General features: G+C 35.1%; 1 protein-coding gene across 9 annotated transcripts in view; it reads right to left on the minus strand.

The window, feature by feature from the left end:
* Dgkb (diacylglycerol kinase beta) overlaps window positions 1-24,198 on the minus strand; it is a 769,121-nt gene that overhangs the window by 608,068 nt on the left and 136,855 nt on the right. For all 9 annotated transcript variants that reach the window (XM_058585317.1, XM_058585316.1, XM_058585318.1 and 6 more), the window contains exon 2: window positions 12,962-13,215. In XM_058585317.1, the coding sequence (XP_058441300.1) occupies window positions 12,962-13,031 (70 nt within the window). In that variant the 5' untranslated portion in view covers window positions 13,032-13,215. The remainder of the gene's footprint in view (window positions 1-12,961; window positions 13,216-24,198) is intronic.

A 24,198-nucleotide genomic window follows, 5' to 3' on the forward strand; every position in this document is an offset into this window, starting at 1 on the left:
TATGCTCTGAGTGTTAATAAATTATCAGTATTAACCATTTGGCTTGTCTTAAAAATGCACTAGGCTGAACATTCTAAAATAGACTCAATGAACTATCTTTTGCTAACATTTTTGCTAATATAGGATAACTCCATGAATAATAAATAGCTGACCCATACTACACAGGACACCAAAATAATGGTCTTGCCAGCTTTGACTTTGCAAGGCTCAGGCAGGTTGGAGCCAAGATGTTGCAAATGACTACAAAAAGGAACAGGAAGGGAAACAGGAGAAGGTCACAAAATAAATGAGCAGAAATATATTCCTCCAAGGAAGCCTCTGTTCATAACCTCTGGTTATTTCATTCTTTGTACTCTAGATATGCCCCATTATTTGTACTCTAAATGTGCTTTTGTTCAACTACTCGTAGTATTACAGTCTTTGTGGAACAGAGCGTGGACCTGGACTCCCTTCAAAAATTGTGTAGAGTAATAAATAGTATGAAAACTGTCGGAGAAAACATTTTCAAAGATTTCTGACCTGTGGAAAGGCTCCTCCTAAATCTATGCATACCATAGATAGTCCCAGAAGCCTCTACTGTGGCATTTACACTGATGATAGAGATGTGCAGAACACTTTGAGAAAATAATACCAACAATATGGGAACAATTAGAACTCCAATGGTAAACTTGCTAAAGGAACTTAAACACTGAAAAGGCTTCTACTCCAATGTCAGGATCAAGTTTTACTAATGTGTGTTAGAAATAAATAAATTTCCTGCAGAAAGCATTGGGTAAAGTCATATGGTGTAGAATAACTTTTCCAGTATTTAATACGCAATGGTCACAGAGAAATTTGGGGATTCTTTATGGAGAAGAAATGTCCATGAAGGGTGTGGTAGAGCTGCAGGAGCCTATGTCACATTTAAGTCATCCACATGTAGGCTCTGCTCTGTGTGAACACTGAGGGATAAGTAGCATGATTTCTGCTCCATGTCACCAGGTGTTGAAATCTCAAAAATATCTAGTGAGACTATCAAGAAATATCTGGGAATAAAAATGTGAATAAGCCATATTATAACAGAATTATGGAATCTGAAATATCTGTGAAATATATGGCAGTTCAAATGTCAGCTTTGAGGTGGAGAATGGAGAATCTTGGAGAAAGTGGCAGTACCTCTGTTATACTGAGTCTGTGGAGTTTACAGTTCAGAAAGCAAATATTCAACATGCTAGAGAATGCCATGAAGCATATATAAGCCCCTGACCACCTAATTAAGAGAACATAGAATGTATGTAATTTTGTGATATACTGTGACATTTTTACAGTGGACACAAGAGAGGACAATTTAGCATAAACAGTTGACAATCAAGAGCTGGTAGGAGCAATATATGGCCCAGTGCCAACCTCTGCCAGCCAACATCAATCTCCCTAAGATGTCTAGCATCCTTGTGATTTTAATTAATTTAGACAGAAGCAAGAAGAGAAGTCAGAGGTTAAGGAAAACTAGGAAAAATAGAAATAGTTCAAGAGGCATGAATGATATGTCATCACAGAAAATGTGATTGAAAGATGAGATGGTAGATGTCATGGATGGTTGGAATGAGAATTTCTAAAATCTTCACCTTTATGGATAGGGAGAGTATCATAGGCAAATTCATATGATTCCCCAAAAGGACATCCCATCTTCTGTTAGAGTACAGACTTGGGGTTGGGGGGAACTGTGACACAAGCTGGTAGATTATGTTTCCAAAGGATTCTTTCCTAGAAGTGGACAAAATTTCCTAGTATTGGATTTGGCAGGGCTGCTGATAATAGTGTCTTATTGGAGTTCCTATCTGGTGAGTCTCTGAGAAAAGTGCAAATAGTCCAAAATGTTTGCATGAAAGATGAAGATGATTCAGGACAAAGTCTCAGACAACTATTACCATTTAGTCTATTTCTCTTCAATAACTGTTGACATATCTTTCAGTTCTGTGACCACAGAAATTGATGTGTACATGGGCAGGAGTACTAAGGAGCTCCTTGAAGCTGCAGAAAAGAATGAGATCAAAGAAGTGGTACATGTGGACCAAGAACAAATCTCTAATATCTATAGGGAAATGATAAGCCATGAATATTTAATGGAATTGCATAAACATCTGGGAGACTCCCTTGTCCATGGCAAAGGTGCAGTTGCCAGCATTTCTTGATTTTTAATGTGAAACCTTTGTTTTTTTCCACTAATCCTAGTTTTGAGGTTGATTTTAAAGGCCAGTGGATTTTTTGCAATCTGGAAGAAACTGAGATGAAAATCTGGAATTCATTCATCATTTGGTGGTTGCAAAAACTCAAATAGTAACATACTTTGCTGCCAAGGTATTTATGATAACAGAAGTTAAATAGCATTCTGGACCTTCACTCACTTGAAAGGAGTTCTCAAAGCATTTTACAAAAGGGGAAATAGTGGTAAGATTGAGGCTATTTGTCCTGTTCTCTGAAACCCTTCTTTTCTGTGTTCTATAATAAAGCACTGAAAAAAAAATCAGTTAATGGTGACTGATACTTGCAAGAAAAAGGTGTGTATTCATATGAGGTGTGTGTATGTGTGTGTGTGTGTGTGTGTGTGAGAGAGAGAGAGAGAGAGAGAGAGAGAGAGAGAGAGAGAGAGAGAGAGAGAGAATATGCTTGTGTGTCAGGACATCTTTATTTAAATAAAATGAATGAATTAAGTCTCTTTTTCATGGGGAGGCTCTAAAAAACCAGAACCTAAATTCTCCTTCATACTTCCTGGATGAATATAGAAAAAGGAGTAAGTTTCCTACATTGAATTTTAGGGTATAATTGGAGTGGGTTTGAGAATTTTGGAGTAGGGCAAAGGAAAAGATGGGAGATCAGAGACCAAGTCAAAGAGATTTAAATGCCAAGACTCAGGAACACCTTTGCAGATATTGGGAGGCAGCCTGATGGGAAAATATGTATACTTAGTCACCCTCTGTACACTGACTATAGTATTAATGGCTAATATACGCTCATATTTGTTTGAAGAAAATTCTCAGGGTTTCTTTTGTTTCTGTTGCAGCAGAAGCGTTAAGTGCCTTTCTTACAGACTATTATTTCAAGGATGTTTTTATAGTAAACAACCCTGGGAGACAGATTATGACTCCCTCTTGAGCAAAGAGCAGATTTGTTTACTGTCCATTATAAAATACCCAGTTCTCTAAACATGGGGATCTCTTCCTGTGACACAACTCACTGCTTGTATGAATGTCACTTGGCATTTTTTATAATTCTCAACAAGAAATGAAGAGAGGGAACCACACCCAACAGGAGGTAAAAGTTACTTTCTTTATTTGACATGATTAATGAAGTTCTTTGTCTCTAACCCAGAAGGCCCATGTCTCCAGCATGCAGACATCTGCAGTGGGCTACCTTCTTACTTTGTACAGAGACAAAAAGTCTCAGGTCCACCATGATATTGGCCATATTCTCACTTATAAAATACAGTTTGGGGTATAAAAAATAATACTTGCTCCCTAAAATGCCTAAACAAAGCTTTAAGAGAGATTGCAGGATTTGAATATAAACTGTTCTAATTTTTTTTTAATTAAAAATTAAAAAAAAAAACTGGGCTACTTTGAGCAGGAGTGCATTTCTCACATAGTCTCATAGAACTAAAATGCAAAATTCAGTAAATAATAAAAATAGAAATAGAAATATGTGTTTGGGAAAAGCAGAGATACTGAACTACAGAAACAGTAAAGAGAGTAGAAAGAAAACTCAGAACAGTCTAATGGTAACAACAAAAGTGATAATTAACTTACATATGGTGGCTTGCTGTTTACAAAGCATTTATACACATGATATTTTGAGCCTTAGAAAAATCTTTGAGATAGTCTTCATTATTTTCTTAATTACACAGTTCAGAAAATTAAAGTTTGGAAGGGTTATGTAACTTGCTTAAGGCTAACACTAATGTGTTAGGAAAATAAATAGTGGAGACAAAAGACCTAAATAAATTAAACCCAAAACAAAAATCTAGATTTGGCCATCGGTTTGCAAACTTCTTTCACCAATTATTCCTTTTATATATGAACTTCCATTCCTATCGTGCCCCTTTCCCCCCCTATGAAAATTTCTCACTTATATGGAAGAATAAAATCACTCAATTACCCTTACTTTAGTTATGATCTTTCCTTAATCTTTTTATAATCAGGATCCTATAAAAACACTCTCCTGTCATTTTTCTTTTCCATTCATCCCACCAAATATATTGTTTGTTTTTCTTTTGCTCTCTTTTGTTACTGGGGATTGAACCCAAGGGGCACTGTACCACTGACATACATTTCCAGTCCTTTTTATTTTTTATTTTGAGACAGGTCTCACTCAGTTGCTGAGGGTCCCACAAAGTTGCCAAGGCTGGCCTCAAACTTGTGATCTTCCTGTCTCAGCCTCCCAAGTCAGTGGGATTACAAGTATAAATACACTATGCAAGACGCACTAAATGTTCAAGACTGTATGCATCTTGGTTATTATCTGAATTTAGACCTCGCTTATGAAAACAATTCTCTTCTTTAGATGGGGAATATCCTTCAGTCATTTATACCTTCCTTTCTTTTATTAATAGTAATTTTTTAGTTGTTTTCATGCATCTCTCCCCTTTCCCCTGTCTTACAAATACAATGTTCCCTAGAACTAACTCTCCTTCCTTCTCTCCTGAGTCTGCTTTCTCTGGACATCTCATCTATGGCCATGATTTGATAACCAGTCACTATGCAAAGAAACACCCCTTCCACATCTATGGCTCAAATTTCTTTCCTGAGCTCTATCTAGAACTGTACATCTGGATCTGAATGTTTAAGTCAGAAAGTTCAATTGTCCGAAATCAAAACACAGTTTCTATCTAAACCTGTCCTGTTTGTATTATTTTCCTGGATTGAATGGACCACATTGACTTAAGTTCTCCAAGATGAAATACCCTACCCTTCTTAACTGATGCTTGCATTCAGTTCATTTCCCTGCAGATGCTCTAATACATGCTTACTTGTGTATTAACAATGCCTTAACTTCCATGCAATCCTGCATACTCATTAAGCTGTACTAATAAAGTATTTTGCTATTTGATGTTTAACACACATCAAGATACTATATATTGAAGTTCTTCTGAAATCCATATTTTATAATTTCACCATTTCCAAAATTAATATCCTCAATGTCTCCAAATGTTAATAGACAATATATTATCAAAAGGCATACATGGACTCACCTTTTGTGACTCTTGCTGAAATCTTCAGCACTTACACACACACACACACCCATGTTCACACACAGATACTCATACCAAAATATGTGTATATACCAATATGTACTTCAATTCTTTCCTAATGTGTAATATTCTTCCATGCCTCTGCACATTTTCTAATATCTGCTTGGACATCCTCTTACCTCTTTGCAATGCTTTCAATCAAAATTGAAATTCCCCTACTAAATTTTATTCACATTAAGCAGAGATAAAAGCTTTCTAAGAAATATTACATATGATTAACATACTAATAATCCATTTTATTGCTTTATCATCATTTGCCACCATTTTTCTGTATAGACTTTAGTAAGCTTGTGGATTAAAAGTATCTCACTACTCATTTCTACATTACCAGAGCCAAGCATAATGTTTAAGAGTTAAAGGCACTAAATACTGTTTGCTTAAAGAATAATAAAGGGGGAAATTTAAATTCCTGTAGCCTGCATACTCATTTGCTTTGGACTTTTTATTATTTTTTTCTTGTGTCACTTCTTATAATAATGTAGATGGTAGCAACTAAGGAAATTTCTAGTGAATAACCACTTTTCATCTACAATGAATTAATGATGGTTTATATAATTCAGATACATAAGCCTCAACAATTTTTGTTGTAAATTTTTATAATATTATTGCTAATTAATAAAAAATTAATAAAAAATTATCATTATTATCCTCATTGTACATGTGAAGAAATGGAAGCCTAGAAGACTTTACAATGATTGGCATAATGTTCCAAAGTAAATGATAGTCTATATTTTACTCCTATAATACTGATCATATTAGTAATTTTCATGAAATATTGCAGTACTTCTAACACTGGGAAGATGGAAGGAATATACTTTCCTACTTCCTAGAAGTTAAATGTGGTCATATGAAATCTTAGACCAAAACAAAAGTGTTCCTATTTCTACCAGCACTCAATTCACAAGCTTCTCTCCGTCTCTCTCCCTCTCCCTCTCTCTCTCTCTCTCTCTCTCTTTCACCCCCTCCTCTCTCCTACAACTGTCAATTTCTAAAGTTGATGGATGCTCCATCTGCCCAGGACAAAATTGAGGACAATGTGAGATTGAACCATTTGCTAACTCAGATAAAAAATATAAGAAATAAACTTCTGCTTTGGTAAGCCACTGAGATTTTGTGAATATTTTAATGATATCATAAATTGGTTTGACCCAACCAATATTCCATAGAAGTCATAACTTCATTATTGAGGTTCATTTAATCACAAATCTAAATATAAAGATTCTGAAAATTTTAAAGTAATAAATGTTTAAAACTTACCAAAATTATATGTTTGGGGGTCATAAAATAACAGGAATTTAAACATTCATAATTATTACTATATTTTACTATTTCAAGAATTAGGAATTGAAAGATTTAAGACATATGGACAACAGGAAAGCAAACCAAAAGGAAATTCAGTTTGAAGCAGTTCAACAAATAGAAAACAGAGCCAGAGATGAGGCAGAAGAGATTATGCAGCCAACATACATTCCAGAAATACAATCTGGGCCAAAGCCAAGAACTGCTGAGTTAATCAATGTGAATCAGAAGAAACAGGGTCAGAAATGAGAAACACACATCAAAAATAGGGCTGCTGATTCACATTTCAGACCAAGTATCAGGGCAAAGTCATGACATTTTAGGTAAGTCAAGATATTTCAAATAGGTAGTATTATACTTGAGGGGACCTAAATCAGAGTAATGGAAGGTCCTCTGATATTAAACTATCTCAGCCACCACTATCATGACCCTAATCATAGTAAAAGTATTAAATTCAAAACACCTTAACAAACATTTTCACATTTAATCATTAGCATGATTCTATGAAGAAACTAAGGTACACATCACAGCAGTGGCTTCAAATCCAGTTTTATCTGACACCAAATTATGTGTTCTCAGATGCTATGCTAAATGGCCCTATGCCATTTATCCTTTTGTCTTGTACAAAGAGAGTAATTATCAATAAGTGGCTTGGGCTCCCAAAATAGAGCCAATCTAACTCAGGGCATGAGAGAGAAGTAAAAGCTAATCTCAGCATGATAAATTGGGAAGAGGGCTAGCACATGATCTGAATTTGCTTAACAATGAATAAATACATACATGGTAGGAGGTCAAGTCTCTTCTCCCCTCTCCTTATCCCATCTTGTAGGAATCAAGCAAAAATCAAATCTCAAAGACACAGTTAGATCCTAATGCTGGATGGAAGACTTCCTTAAGGAGAAGAATAAAGTTCTGAAAATAGAAAAGTACTGCGCCTTTATTACAATTTCTTCATGATTTTCTTTTATTTCTTTTTTCTCTAGCATATGGTTAGTAAAGGAAGAATGATGGAGACTTGAGGGACAGAAGGAATGAATGTGGGAAGAATGGTAAAACCTGTCTGTATGTCAGGCAGAATGTCATTTTTGTATACATAGGGCCCAGCTCAATATACCAGACAGGAAGATCACAAATACACATTTGGACCAAGATTTTAGTTAACAGCTGTGCTTTTTTGTATTGTATGCAAAAACCCTCTAGAAGATGACTTTGGCTAATGGAGATATTAGGATTTTAATCCCAGTTCTAGCTTTCCCTATTTTGGAAAAATGATGAATAGCCAATTTATTGACATAACAATCTTCATCACACAAATAAATTGTTACAGCTTTGTATTTTGTTGTCACTTACAATGTCAAGAATCTGTGTCAGATACTCCGCCAGAAACATTCAATCCTCAGAGAGAATGCTTGCCTCCCTCCCAGGATTATTGTGAAAGTTGAGTGAGGTAATATTTGTAGGTTGTTTATGGTAGGGCACTATGAATCTTTACAAAGATAATCGTGACTATCTCATTAAATCTTATATTAAAGAACATTTTGAGGTGGAATCAACTTTGCCTAGGGGACACAGCTGAGGCCTAGGTAGTTTATGTAACATATTCAAGCTTATTCCAGTAAATACGTAGAAGGAAGGACTGGAATCCAATACCATTAAATATTAGTTTGACTGCACAGATGGTGTTTTTTCCACTAAGTCATGCTGAATGCCTTCTCTATTGCAAGAAATTTGACATCTAAACATTTAGCCATATTGGTCCACAGTTCACCATATGAGACCATCTCAAGATAAAATTTAAAGAAGGTTTTGGAATGTAGCTCAGTTGTAGAGTGCATGCCTAGTATGCATGAGGCCCTGGGTGCTATAAATGACATACAATTTATAAAAGTTTAGAAATATTCCCACCCTAATAGCAGTATTTTTCAAAAATAATTTATATGCCATATAGCATGCTTTATATATGGCAAACAAAAAGCTAATCCAAAGTGATAATATGTGGGCAGATAATGACTCACTTGAACATATCATGTAGGTTTTACATGGAAGGTATTGTTATCTATGAAAGATTGAGTTTCTTAACCCTTTGCTGTGCCACAAAACCACAGCAGGAAGCACTGACAGACCAATAATGAGATCAGCTCAATTCTCCACCCTGCAGGAGTGAGAGCTTTCTATCTCATAACAGCAATTTGGATGACTTTATATAATATAAAGTAGAGATGAGAATTATACTCCCCTCCCACATATCAATGGAAATGCTTCCCATGGAGTGACTCAGCCTGAAATCCCAAACAGGAGCATGGTCACAGCGTGCTGCAGGCAGCCACAGCAGGCTCTGCATTAGCTGCCTGCAGCCTTTGTGGGGACAACATAGAACTAAGGCTGCCAATAGCACCAGAAGCTTCTACCTTGTGAACAGAATTTAGGCTTGTAGCAGGGGGAAAAAAAAAAGATACCAATTCTTCATGTTCCAAAATGCAGCCCTTTTTCTATTTGATCAACAACAAAAGAATACATTCATTCACCCTCCATTAAATAGTTATATCACTAAGAATTTGCCAGGCACTTCCCACCTTACTTCACATATAAAATTCATACAATTTAATACTTAAAACTGGTACAGAAAATGTTAAGACACTCGTCAAAAACTATCTAAGGTAGAGTGAGACTAGGCTTTTTAACATGAGCTGCCTGATGTGCTAGCTGCCTATCCAGGAATGCTAGACGAGCTTTGCCCTTTCTTTATATCCAGTTAATTTTATGAACAGCCTAGAAGCCAGAAGGATGGGATATATTGCAGTGATGGCAGTGAGAACCCCAAATCAGATAAGTAACTTGTGGAAATGAGCTTTATGGTATCCTCTAGGTTCACCATTAAATTTTTGGCTTTTCTACGATCTCAATTATTTTGCCCATCAGTTCCAAAGCCTCCCTCCATCCAAAACCAACCAACCAACCATAAAAACACTTATTTAATACACAACATGCGTAATATTAGTGTGTTTCAAACAAAGTTTTAAATCTATAAATTTTTAAAAAGATTTAGTCATTTAAACATATAAAAAATTTCTTATTGAAAAAAAAACAAAATAAAAGTAAATCTAATATACTACTTTTCTAATAGAATATAGAGGAATTTCATTTTGCCAATATTGCATTACAACCTGAAAAATCTGATCCTTAAATACCCCTAATAGCTGATCGCATGCTGAAAACAGTATGGAATGTCCACTAAATTTAGGATCTTCAGATTATAAGTATGTTTCCATTTATTTTTTGGCTATGGCAATTTATTACACAAGCAGACGTTCTAATTGTTTGATACACTTTGCTTTTGAATTATATGGAAAACTTCTTGGGAGAAAAAAAAGTCTAGCACATCTCATGTCATGTTGACTATTTAAAAAGGGAAGTAAATGCAATGTTGGTGGAACCGGAACTATTTTTTTTTTAAATTCTCGGTTAATGTGTATGTAATATGCCTTCTCATGAAATCCATTCTAATAATGTGCTTTCCCCCACTGTGTCACTTTTCATTACCAGTTCACTGAATACTTACTAAACTTAGTCTCAGTTCATTGCAATTTTTACATTTATAAAAATGTTTATCACCCTGTTTGAGCAATTCCACAAATTGGTTAATTCAAGCATTCTTCCATATAAAGATGATCCTCTGCATATAATGGTTAGACTTAAACATTTTTTTTTTTTACTTTATGTTGATGGTGAAAAAGTGACACAAACTCAGGAAAAGCCCTACCTCAAAATCTGAATTTTGATCTTATCCCTGGCTAACAATAGGTGGTATAATACTCTCTGGCAATGCTTGGCAGTGGCAATGAGCTATAGCTCCAATCAGCCATGTGATCACAAAGATAAAAAAGCCATATATTCTGCTGCATACTGTGTTACAAAAATATAATGTTTGTTTGAGTTTGTTTTTAAGTTGCCATGTTTTCAACTAACAATGGGTTCATTGGGATACAACCACATTGTAAGCCAAACTATACCCCCATATTCCTTAAATAATAAAATACAGTTGGCTGCTTATATTTAATACTTCAGAAGAAATGTCCCTCTGCTTATCAATTCAAATAGAGTTTCTGTATCTGATAAAGAGTAATTACAGATGATACTTTAGCTATCATAGCAATAATGTGCCTATTTTATATTAATGCTTCCATAGGCATTTTTCTTAAGAGTACCCAAACACTAGAGAATATCCTTTAAAAATACAGTCAAGTATTATCATAATTAAAACCCAACTCAATGTTTCTTTACTTAAAGGATCTTATCACCATAATCCCCCATCCTCCAAGTCAAATCTGTACCTAAATTAGACTTTTTTTTTCTCTCTCTCCTCCTCATTTCTCATATTTGATCATTTCCCAAGCTCTTCTCTGCTAGTTTCAATGTTACAATATCTGAATCACTAATTTTCTTATCATCTTTCATAATCCACATTAGTCTACACCAAGAGCTGGCTAACTGGTCCAACTCTAGTCTCTTTCCATTAGTATTAATCAAGTTTGGATGCTAAGTATTTCCCAAAGGTCATGAGTATAAAGCTTAGTCATTAGCTGGGCACTACTGCTGGTTGGTAGAAATTTTAAGAGGGAATTAATGGGAGGTTTTGTGGTCACTGAGGAGCATGCCCTTGAATGGGTAATGAAACCACCCTAGCCCCTTCATCTTTTCTTTTTAACTTCTCAGCCATCAGATGAATGACTTTGCTCTGCCATGTACTCCTCACCATGACTTGCTGCCTCGAACAGGGCCAAAAGTAATGGGGGAACCCACTGTGCATTGAAACCTCCCAAGATGTGAGCCAAAATAAACCCTTCTTCTTATAAACTTATTACCTCAGCTATTTGTTTTAATAACAAAAAATTGACAAACCAAACCCCAAAACATTTTCTCAGTCGCAAAATTAAACTTCTTGAAGCATACTAGTATTCCCGTCACTCTACCATTTATAATCCTACAATGATACTTCACTGCCTGATTCTAGTTTAGTCTTATGCATTTTGATTCATTTTTATGACTTTAACTCCACTTAACCTCAATTTGTGATGTGACTTATCTCCCTTCCTCAAAAGTATGGTCAACTTTTCCTTTTTTCCCTACCATTTGCTTTGTCTTTCACCTTAAACCAAATTTTTAAGTTACTTTAAAAATCTGACTTTTTCCACAAAGACTTTCCTATTCTTTCCCACCTCTGAGTGAAATCCAAAGCACCATATGGAGTACTTAGCATTATTCCAGGAGCATAATATGTACCCTGTAAACGAGATACTATTCACTACTTTAATCACATTTACTTTTTTATGTTCTAAATTCCTCTTCTGCATTTAACCTTTTCCTCTTCTTTGCCTTCATATTATTCAACTCATACATAATGCTCATCTCCTATATGCCACACTCTCTCTCTGCATGAGTAGCACCAGATGCTTTGATTTTTGCCTCTTTTACTGCTGTGTGCTACTGGTTCTTTTCTTTGTTCCATTTCTTTATTCTGACAATCACAATGTTATTCCCTCTATTCTCAACATTGTTATTACATCTATGCCTTTTTTTTTCTACTTATCCTCCCAGCCTTTTATTATTTCCTATTTATTATTTGCTTCTTTTCTCTCTTGAGTACCTTGACCCAACTGCTGTTCATATTTAAGGCCTAAATTTGCTTTAGGAAGAATGATGTATTTGTGAAAATCTATAGTAAACACAAAGTTCTTATAAATAAAATCATACTGCCCATACATTTAAAAAAAAATCTTATGTTAAAATACCATTTTATGCATTGAATTATCATGTCCTATAATTGTTACTAATACACACAATGACAGGTTGGCTTAAGGTCTTGACAAGTTCTCTGTCTTTGCAGTCTCTCATTGTAATGCTCTAATGTATCTATGACTCCCTACTTCCAGTCCTTTTGAAGTGATAGGTTAACAAAAAGAAAAGATGAGTCAGGCCTTAGGGACTCAAGCCCTTTACTGCCTTTTCCTTCTCATTACTGTCTTTATGTTCCTGTTGGTGCTCTACTTTCCTACTCTAGTATCACCAGTTTCCATTCTGCCAGTGTGTCTTTGTTTTGCTTCTACTACAGGTGGAGTGTTCCCCAAGCTTAGTTTTGAGTCTCAGAGCCTGTTTTTTTTTTTTTTTTTTTTTTTTTTTTTTACTTCTAGATTTGATATTTATCTTTTCCTTTCTCTCATGCCAAAAATGTAGTCATGAGTCAGCCTACCTGTGAACACAAGACAGATCTGCACCTGTACATATTTCTGATATACAGTATCTATGATCTTTTCTTATAAATGAATGATACCTTTTTTAACAAAAGAGCCAAGAAGTCATATTATCAATGTGAATACTTACACTCAGCATATTTCTGAAGTTGGGAAAATTCTGAGGGGCTGAGGTGGGCCCATTTTTCCTGATTTGTCATGGTGGAGATAAGTTCTCTTTCATACCAGGAAAGGGATTCTTTATTCAGGTGTTGGGCAGAACTCTATGCTTCAAAGATCCCAAGTGGCATGTTTCATGATGAAATATATGAAGCTTTCAAAACACACAATCTGTCCACATGAAACTGCTGTAGATGTTTGTAGTTTCAATAATGTGTTAAAGCACTGAGAAAAGAAAAATATAAAAATCAAAAGATTAGCATTATTGCCCCAAGGAAAAAAAGTTAGCAAGTTATAAAATAGTAAGGATTGTCAATTTTGAAATCATATATTTCAAAGTTATTTTGAATAACCTTTAATTGCTTTTTCATTCTTTAATGGCATTTTAATACATAGTTCCTAATCATTTACATGAATGAAATTAAAACAAAATGTAAAGGAGTCAAAATAAGCATTATCACCTCCTAAGTATACAATTTCTAATTTACTAGATTTCCAGCAATTATTTGGAATGGAGTTCAGCTATAGCATGTACATTTGCCATCATGCAAGTAAATTCTGGGATTCTTGTAACATTTTTCTAGCTATCAAATGAAGACAATAACTTTAGTTTTAAAAATCGCAATACATTTGCCAAATTAAAGCAATTCCAAATGTTTGAAAGCCTTGCTTAATGATAGTAGATGATTCTAGGGTGAATCATGTTTTAAAATAAATACTTAGGTTGTCATGGACTTAGATTCACTGGCAAATCTGTAAAGACAAAGTGAAAACCCATCTGGTTTCAACTTTTTTTATCAGAGACTATAATCAATTGTTCAGCAATCAACCCAACTAGCACTGTAATCTTTAAAGAAAATGAAGTATTTAGAAGAAATTGCTTAGTTTCTGAAATTGCATCACTGAAAGGCTTATTTATACAGTGACATTAGCTAATGTCAGACTGTTTATTCAGACAAGGCTCATTTGGTTTTAGGGCCTTGCCTTTGCTTACCATCTCTTTATTGTTCTACAGTATCAATCCCAGGACCCCAAAGTCACATCTTTATTACCTTGTTTTTAACAAGAATAAATAAATAAATGAGTAAAAATAAATTTAAATCTGTTATTTTTGGTCTTATTTGTTCAGGGTTCCTGTACTCAGCTTTGTAAGGTGGTAGTTTGTTACTTAATGAACGAAGAAGAGTGATCTTAGTGTGTTAACGGAAGATAAATTGCAAAGCAAACTGAAACAAATGGGGACATGTGGTGGACATTTCTTGAGTCATCCACCCAGTTTCTTTCTGCAGATTCCATTCTTCACACTGATTTCATCCTAACATTTTGCTTCTCTTCAGTTACACGCAGTTTGGGTATAAAACGACTTGTTCTGCCCTCCCCTATCCAAAGAGGGACAGATGATTCAGTCACATTTGGCACATTACAGTCTCCTGGGGCTTTAAATGTGGAGTGCAGAGTGATTCAAGGACAGGGTGAAAGAAGTTGTAACGAACTCATTACAGAAATAATTGGATACCTTTGCCTGTCTGAGCCTGGATCTCCAGCTATCTTGTCCTTTCCAGAAGTTAGTGATATTCTTTAATAAAGGATTAAATGTGGCCAGGCGAGATGGTACAAGCCTGTAATCCAAATGGCTTGGGAAGCTGAGCCAGGAGGATTGTGAATTCAAAGACAGCCCCAGCAAATTAGCAAGGCCCTAAGCAACTTAGTGAGTATATATATATATATATATATATATATATATATATATATAGAGAGAGAGAGAGAGAGAGAGAGAGAGAGAGAGAGGTGGCACCTGGGTCCAATTCAATTCCTGGAGCCAAAAAAAAAAAAAAAGAGAATAAATATAGATATATGCCAAGATACCATGCTGTGCTCCATACATATGTTCAAATATTATCTTGACAAGTAAGGTAACTAACACTAAGTGACTGGAATCTGGTAGGTGTGGCAGAGACTGCTGGAAGTCCCCTCAATATCCATTCTCCCTTGCTTCCTTGGTATCAAAACCTTAATTTTATTCAGTGAATATATATCTATCAAAATGACTATAGCTAGGTTCTGTGCATGGAAAAGTGGCCAATAATCATGTAAGTAGATATTGGTTGAGGCATACAGAAATTTTCCATTACAATAAAAAGTTAGGAAGTGTCCTTTTAAATATTTTTATGTCTTCCTCTAGCTACCTACCAGAAATGTTGACAAGTTTGCTATAAATATAGTAATTTCTTTTGTTATTGGTAATAATAAAGAAAATTGAGAAGGGAAGCCAGGTGCTAAGCATAGTGAAGGCCAATAAGATAGACCTGGGTAGGCAAACAATTAACAGCAAAATAAATTTGGGCCACTTCCTGTTTTTCTAAATAAAGTTTTCTTGGAGCAGAGCCATATTCATTAGAGAAACCCTCAAAAGACCAGATTTTGAAAGTATGCTTAGTAAAGAAGTCAGGGCATTATCCTAAAGGCAGTAAGGAAGAATGAAAAGACTACTAGAAAAGAAAAAATAAAGTCAGAAACCTGATCAAACTTGCATTTTGGAAAACAGGTCAATATCTAAATTTATTTTTTTCTCTGTCTTCTGTTATTAAAATAGCTTCTTAACAGCTTCTTGAACTCTCTCCTTTCTTTAATCCGGCCAATTCTCATATTCCATTTGTTTTTCTTGAATGGTCATAAACTAAAGTGACTCCAGAGGCCTGATGACTTACCAACAAGTTAATTAATAAATTATAGTAGTAATGATAATCAATCCCATCAGGGCACAAAATCACTTATGTTGCCCCTAACTTTTAAGGGGCAACATATATTATTCATTAAATAATGTAAGTTAAATAATTGATTATAAAATATAATATCCAAACAAATAAAACAGTGATGGAGTGATGAAATGAATGAGTATGAAATTATAAATTGAATCACCAGATTTTAAATCACCAGATTTAAAATCTAAGGATTTTAAATTTGAGTTTCATATACTTAAATGAACTGAAGTGCAGATGGAGAATAGTTTTCCAGTCAAATATTTTAACTAGTGGAATCAATATATCCCAAGCTTGTCAAAAGAGACATGCTGCTGGTATAATATCAAATCCAGAGGCACCGCTATTCTTCATGCCTCAGAATGTGATGAAAATGATGGCAGCACTTTCTCATAGTCTCTGCTTCTTCATAAACAGGTAGAAAGAATGCAACCTATTCAACTGAGAATCCCTATGGTGCATTCACAGATTTCCTGTTTCCCTGCAGAAGGTTTTCTTTAGGCACATAAAATGAGTACCAGGAGGGATCCACTTTACTGGCTTTTGGAAATCAGTCTAATTCTGGCTTTCTCATCTAGTCAACAGATGTGGCACTTTGCCTAGTTGGTGGCAGAAAATAATTATGTTGAAGGAGTTGAAGAAGGTTATTTGGCCTATTGTACCTGGGCTAAAACATTCTTCATAATTAAGAAAGGAGCCATTTACCTTGTGAAGAAGTTATTAGTCATGATCTAAGTAAAAGAGTCTTCTGGGTTGGATGCATTGTTAGTCACATTAAGTATAAATATTTACAAACTTATCACAGGTCAGTATGTCATGATTCCAATCTTCAAATAATAGTTGGTAAACATTATGGCACATTGAAGAATACATGTATACAAATGTATACAAAAAGATGTTATGATGTCTGAAAATATTGACTAGGAAAGTCATGAAACTCAAATTATAAGATAAGCAGTGAAAAAATACCTTGGGGGTGAGAAAATGCAGGGTCATATCATAATCATATAATTGCTTAATGAAAAGTAAGATCAAATTAAACAGAATATTAATTCTATAATTTGATTTATAGTTATTTCTTTATTTAACCATGAAAATAATTTAAAATGAGACCCAATGTTGTCCTAGGCATATTCTCAGAATCTGGGTATGTAGTAATGTGTTAAATAGATATTGTAACTTAATTCCTGGCTCTTGGCAAAAGGGAAAGATCTATATTAAATAATCCAATTATACAAATAAATAATTGTGACCTATTATCAGTTATATGGGGGGAGGGAGAAGAGGCAACCAGATTCTGTAAGAGAGTACACCAGGATTTCCTGATATAGTTTGGGATGTTCAAAGAGCAACCTATAAAAGAAGATATATTTAAACTAAGTAATAAAAGTGGATTAATAATTATACACTTGAATAAGGTCAAAACCATTCTGAGAGCCTAGAACTGAGAAAAAGTAGAAATACTAGAAGCTCTCTGTTATGACTCAAATATGAGGTGTCCCTCAAAAGGTCATGTATGAGACAATGCAAAAAACTTAGAGGTGAAATGACTAGGTTATTCATGAGAACCTCAGTCAGGGTATTAATCCCCTCATATGTATTAACTAGATGATAACTATAGGCAGGTAGGGTGTGAGGCGGGTCACTGGGTGCAAGCCTTTGGAGTATATATTTTGTTTTAGGTGAGTCAAGCTCTCTCTCTGCTTACTCATGGCCATAGCCTGAGTTGCTTTCCTCTGCCACAATCTGCCCCCATGGTATACTGCCCCAACTCAGGTCCAGAGCTATGAAATCAGCCATCTGTGGACTGAAACCTTGAGATCAAAAATGAACTCTTCTTCCTCTTATTGTTCTTGTCAGGTGTTTTAGTCATAGCAGTGAAAATCTGACTAAAACACTGTCTAAAGATGACAACTGTGATTGGACCCCAGTGAATAAAAAGCAGTAGGCCATAAGAGCAAGCTGGAAAAATAACTGTAGAACTAGATGGGGGAGAGTCTCTAGAGGTCATATTACGGATAGTAAAACCTGCCATAAGTGATTATGAAGGTATTGAAATATTTTGTGCAAATGATTAACATTTTTCATGTATATTTTAAGAAGTCATTCTAATCAATAGAAAAGGGACAAGAACAGAAGTGGGAAGACCAACAAGGAGTGCTTAAAAAATTAGATAAGAGCTAATGGCTTTAACTAGGGAAGAGGAAATAAGGACAAAGGTTTTTTAAAAAAACAATGTCAACATACATTTTTGAAATTGAATTTGATAATGAATGGTTTATATTTTGTACAGGATGAGGGGATTAAGAATGACATGTATATTTTATTTTTTTCACTTGTAATATTTGAGATGAATATCAGGCATCTTAGTTGACAGTACTAGTAGATGATCAGTCTAGAGCTAAGGGGATACAAGGTCTGATATTATAAACTGTTCAGTATAGATTATATTTTAACCAATGAGATAGTTATGTCTGTCCTATACGGTGGATATGGAGCTGTGGCACTAAGCTCTGCTAAAGACAGAATTATATTCATCTGCTAAGAGTGTAATCATCTGACAGTCTCTCCTTCTTTCTGTCTTTAGAAACTGATTTAGCTTTTAAACCAAGGGGTAAACTTTACAGATAGGAGTCAGAGATGAGATGATAGTTTGTGCATTGCAGTCCAATCCTTACTGGTCTATATTTGTTCCAAAGCTCCCCATCAGACTGGCTGAAAATACATCAGATCTGTTTGTAGTGTGAGGCTATTTCTAACTGGTCCTACATCTCCCACTCTATTTTCACCTGTGTCAGATGTGCATCATAACCTGAAGGATTTCCCTACCCTATCCTGCTTACTTTTTTCTTCTTTTTGTGTTTCATAGGAATACTTTCCTGGTGAGCTTATACATCCCTAATTCCATCTCAGTGTTTCCTGGTAAAGGATTCCAGGTATCAAGTTCCCAGTACAAAACAGTTGATACACCTAAAGTGGGTAATAAAGAGTTTAATGAAAAGATTATATATAAAGAACAGACATGGGTAAGGGAAGCTAATAAAGGCTGAAGGGGTATCCAGTACTAAAAATAGTTGAGAGCTAACCAAGTTTGCAGCTAAAGGTGGGCTTATGAACATCCTGAAATGACACAGGATGTTTCAGCTAACAGACCTCGCATAGCTATGTAGAGGGTTTTCTATATTAGTGGGTATGGTCTGAATACCTGCTCCCTTTAACCTCATGTTAAATGTAATTGTGGATGTATCAGTATTAAGAGCTGGGACCTTCAAGAGTGATTAGGCCACTCTGCCTTTCTGGGTAGGACTAAGGCCATTTTTAAAAATATTTTTTTTAGTGGTAATTGGACACAATACCTTTATTTTATTTATTTTTATGTGGTGCTGAGGATCAAACCCAGGGCCTCCAATCTACTAAGTGAGCACTCTCCCCCTGAGCCACCACCCGAGCCCCAAAGACCATTTTTAATAGGCAAGTTTTGAACCTCTTTGCCTCTTTGCCCTTCTGCTATATGATGACACAGCGAAAGGCTGTGGCCAAATGCTAGCACCTTGATTTGTATTTCTCCAAATCAAGATTCTAGAACTTAAAGAAAATAAACTTCTATTCATTGTAAATTAACAAATTTTAGAGATCCTGCTCTAGCAAATAAGAAATAAGAGCCACACCCTTAAGGAAAACATCCATCCATCTTAGAATGACCTAGCTGGACAGGAGTTGGGGTAATTTCTTTCTCCCTTTTCCTCCAGTGCCTTACAACTGGGGTAATTTCTTTCTCCCTTTTCCTCCAGTGCCAACACGAACCAGAGAGCAAAGACCTCTACCATAGTCTTACCATTGTAAAACAGCCTCATGAAGCAGAGAGCAAGATGAGAAAGGACAAATGAGGCATCTGAAGTGGCAAAGATAAGCTATCCAACACATCTGGGGCCAGAGTGTAGTGGGAGAAAGATGGTCCAGGATAAATCTCTAAGGCTAAGGCGGTTCCCACATTTAGACATCAGAGATAGAAACACACCTTCCCCACTTCCCCCATTCCACCTCCAACAAACAACTAGAACAATGTGGAGTTAAAGGAGAAAAAAAAAAAGATTACTTCAAAGAGAAAGGTAGAAGGCACTGTCCTAAAGTCACTGAGTCATTCATTAAGATGATGATTGAAGGATCCAATGGCAATATGGTAGTTGCTGGTGACCTCATCTAAAGCCTTTTTTTTTTTTTTTGAGGCTGAGAAGGTAAGACCATAAAGCTTTTGTATTGCTGCAACCAAGTTTAGGAATGAAGACCTTAAATATCATCAATTCTTTGAAAGGTGTGATTGTAAGAGGTGCAGAGAAGAATGTGTGATTAGGTAACAAAATCTAAAGGGCGAATAGTTATATTTTTTCAATTTTAATCAGATGAACCTGCATTCCCCTTCACATTCTGAGCCCAGTTTTTACCCTGTGTGAAGTGAATCACTTAACCTAAGTCAGCCTCAATTTTCTTTCTCATGAAAAGTGGATAACAACCACCCACCTCACAGAGGTATTAGCATTTAACCAAATAACATGCACATAATATATAACACAAGATCTCAATAAGGGTTATTTTTCTTTTGCTTTTATAAATATGTATTTAAGATGTATTTGTAGCATTTAGACATATATACAATATGTATTCTGGTGTGGGGAGTATACAAATCTACAAATATTTCAAAAGATTATGTGGGTGGCTTAATATAAAATTCATGATTGTGTTATTTTGGGAGTCTGCTGACATATTAGAAAAATCTAACAGAAAAAATTCAAAGAAAATCTTTGATGCTGCAAAAAAGAGACATATTACCAACTTTGTATCCTGAACAGTTTAAAGTCAGGATTTTGAAATTGAATTAGTATTTTATTTTATTCAGTTTAAAAACATTAAGTGAATTTCAGTTTTTTTCTTTTCAGATATGACTTTAAGAACACCTTTACAATAAAAGCTGGCAGATTAGGTAAAGATGAGGATCATGTATAAGAACAGGATCTTTTTCCAACATAAAATTTTGAATGTGAAGTCATCAGGCAGGTTCTATTTTCCAAGAACAATGACAGTAATATTGTTCTCTCACATGGTTTTATAGAACCTGTTATAAATGCCTTTAAAAGATTATTCTATGTCTCATCCTCTTGTACTTTTAGGATGCTTACTTCCTTAACCAAGACAGTGGACAGTAGAAGTGAATCTACATTATTTCTGTGTCTACCTCATAAAATGTCACTTTAGTCTGTCTCTTTCGTGGAAGCTAGCCGACATATCCTAAGAAAGCCCAAGCTAGTCATGTGAAGACCAACTAGAACACTCTTAAAGGTTTATCTTGGACCATCTTTCTCCCACATGGAAAAAGCCTTGTATGGGTACCAGGCATCAGACTAGCTAATATCCCAGTCAACAGCCAGCACCAATCCCCAAATATGCAAGAGAGAATTATGACAAGGATGTCTTCGATGAGTCTAGCCCAACCTTACAGGTACCACATTCTCCAAGCTTAGAGTCTTCCCAGTTGAGGCACCAGACAATGTGAAACAGAAACAAGCCACCTTACCACTCCCATTCTAATTTCCTGAAGCACCAAATCCTGGAGTGTGATAAAATGATTGTTTTACAACACTAAGCACTGGTGGTTTGTTTGCAATATTAACCAGAAAAAGTTACTTAGGGTAATGTTTGACACATATAGGAAGCAAACAAAAATACCACTGTCATGGTATTGTTATATTTTAGCATATTCTGAATGAAATTTGTGTGTGGGTTTACCTCTTAATTTACCACTCTTACATTATATGATCAGTTTCATATTGTCTATCAGTTCTCATCTCCCTCTAAAGAAAGGAATATGGTCTTTGGGAGTGGAGTATAAATAGTCCATCTGGGTTTTCTTCTAATTTGGGACTTTTTAGTCATGGATTTCTGGAAAATTAGGACTTGAGAATAAAAATAAGGGGTGGGGGAGAATCTACATTATTGCTATGTTTTAGAATGGGGTAAATATTCCAAACTCCAAAACAAAAAATGTCAATTTTGTAGGCCATATTTTGCCAAGGAACAAAGCATGTTTTTGATTTTTAGAAAAGATTTTCCAACACAAACTTAAACAAAAATGAATAGGAGAAAGAATGAATGAGGAAACATAATAAAGGATGATTCTTTCCTTCACCCTTGGGATGCAATAATGATTAAGGAAAAATGCAACTGAATGCTTATTCTCAATCTGTCTGACCTGGGCCTTTTTCAATAGAAACAGATATTTCCTAGAATATTGATCATTGCAAGTTAATAAATTTATCTTTGCAAGGTTCTGTGCCCCATTTACAAAAGCAGAAACTCACCCCTCCAAAATGAATTCACATCTATTAATTCCCTTCGTGAAGAAGTACTGACATAATACATATTCAGACTTTTTATTGAATTAAGAATGTAGGTGCTTACCAATTATACAATTTTCTTCTATTCATTAAAAAATAATAACTCCAGTCTCAGGCACTTCCTGGAAATTAATGATTACTGGCAAGGAACTAATATCTTTCAAACCTGTAATCCCTAGAAAAATAATCTACTTTAATTCTGTTATCTAACTTCAAGATACAATACACAACTGCCTAAGGAAAATTACTATTGACGGACAATGGGGACCTTTTTACCGAATGATATTTGATGTCCTCTCTGAGAAACAGCAATGCTTGCAATAATTCCACCATATAAAACAGAGTTGTATTCAGTTTATACACAGACATAGATGTCAACAATAGAAAAACATATTTTGGCAGTATATCTTTTTTTTTTCTTCTAAAAACCTATTACCTTAAACTTTCCTCATATATTCTGGTTCACCAAAAACACCACTGAGAAATATTGACAGTGTGATTTTGTCCTTCAGTTTTCTCTATTGTTGTTAATATTAAAATATAAAATGCTCCTTTTCCTTGCTTGATAAAATGTTAATTTTTTGTTAATTACCAAGAACATGTATCGAAGAACATTTTAGCCACAAACTGCAAAACTTTTTAGAAGTGAATTAAGAAAACTTTTGGAATATAAACATTGTTCTCCAATTTTTTAAAAAAACAGCAATTACTATAAATTTCACATGATAAAAGCAAACATACTTTGCCTCCACCTCTCTGGCCACTGCCTTACCTCAGACCTTTATCATATCTTGATTCATTCATATGTAACAAACTCCCTTTGTTAAATTATCTACGCTGTAAAAGTCCCTCAGTATTTATGACCCCCACATCTAACCTCCTTTAATGGTCCTTTATTACTTAGAGGTTAATGTTCAATTTGCAAAACTAAACATGTATATTTGGACCATAAAGTCTACACTGGTTAAGCATATGACATTTTAGGATAGTAGCTTTGGAGCTGAATCTGTCCTAAAACTGTCACTTTCATATGTAAATTATTTATGCCTGATTTTCATCTTGGGCAGAATGATAATACAAATGGTCTCAGGAGGCCTAACTCTGTTGCATAAGGTCACTAGTGCCTGCCACATCCCCACGCCAATTACATTGGATGGCTGAACTCAAAGAAGGGCTATGTTTACATGTTGTGTTTTCATTTATAATCTACACAAGTTAATCTCCAGAATTGCAAAGCAATCAATTGACTAAAGAAATTAGTTTACTTTTATGTTAATGGTCTACTGAAAGAAAAATATATTTAAAAGCTTTATAAGCAAAAAAGACTTAAAAATATTAAACTCTGAACTGGAATACTCATATGATAGGGTGTAATACATTCAAGAGAACCTGAGGGACAGCCCTCTAAAGAAAGGAAACACTGACAAACGGAGCCACATTATAAACATAGGTTTCCAAAAACTGATATTGAAAATAAATTACTTTTTAAAAATAATTCAAGGTGTGATATGAGATTGTAATATTTTACATCAGGTCTACCTCAATAAAGGTTGGTAAGCAGCAGCTGCTTGGAGATCAGTGAAGAAATAATCTACCTTGGGCTTGCCTGGTTAGAAGGGACTAAATTTAGCAGCACTTGGAAGTCCAGAGAGCCTACATCACCCCGTGCAATCTACTTTCAACTAACAGATGCCTCTGTCAAGGTTCCTGAACAAAAATATATATCACTTCAACTTAGGTATAGTTCTAATTTTGAGGCATCTGTTATAAATACATGTCTAGGACATACTAGAAAAGAACAAAGCACTGAAATTTTCATTATGTAAATCTATTTCCATTGGCAAGCAGGAACAACTGATACCTCCCACCCCACCCCCACAAACACACACAAACACACACACACATACATACACCACACACACTATTTTACACAGGCATGCACAGATCTACTCGCTCACATGAATGTATTTGTTAGGCTGATAAAGTTTTATGACTTCCTTGTTAGTTATAAATGATTACACTCTTTAATGAATCTCTCATATGTTACTTTATTTACCAAA

The sequence above is a fragment of the Marmota monax genome, unplaced genomic scaffold (assembly GCF_021218885.2).
Source record: "Marmota monax isolate L192 unplaced genomic scaffold, Marmota_monax_Labrador192_F-V1.1 WCK01_AAM20220418_F8-fsc00057, whole genome shotgun sequence".
NCBI classification, from domain to species: Eukaryota; Metazoa; Chordata; class Mammalia; order Rodentia; family Sciuridae; genus Marmota; species Marmota monax.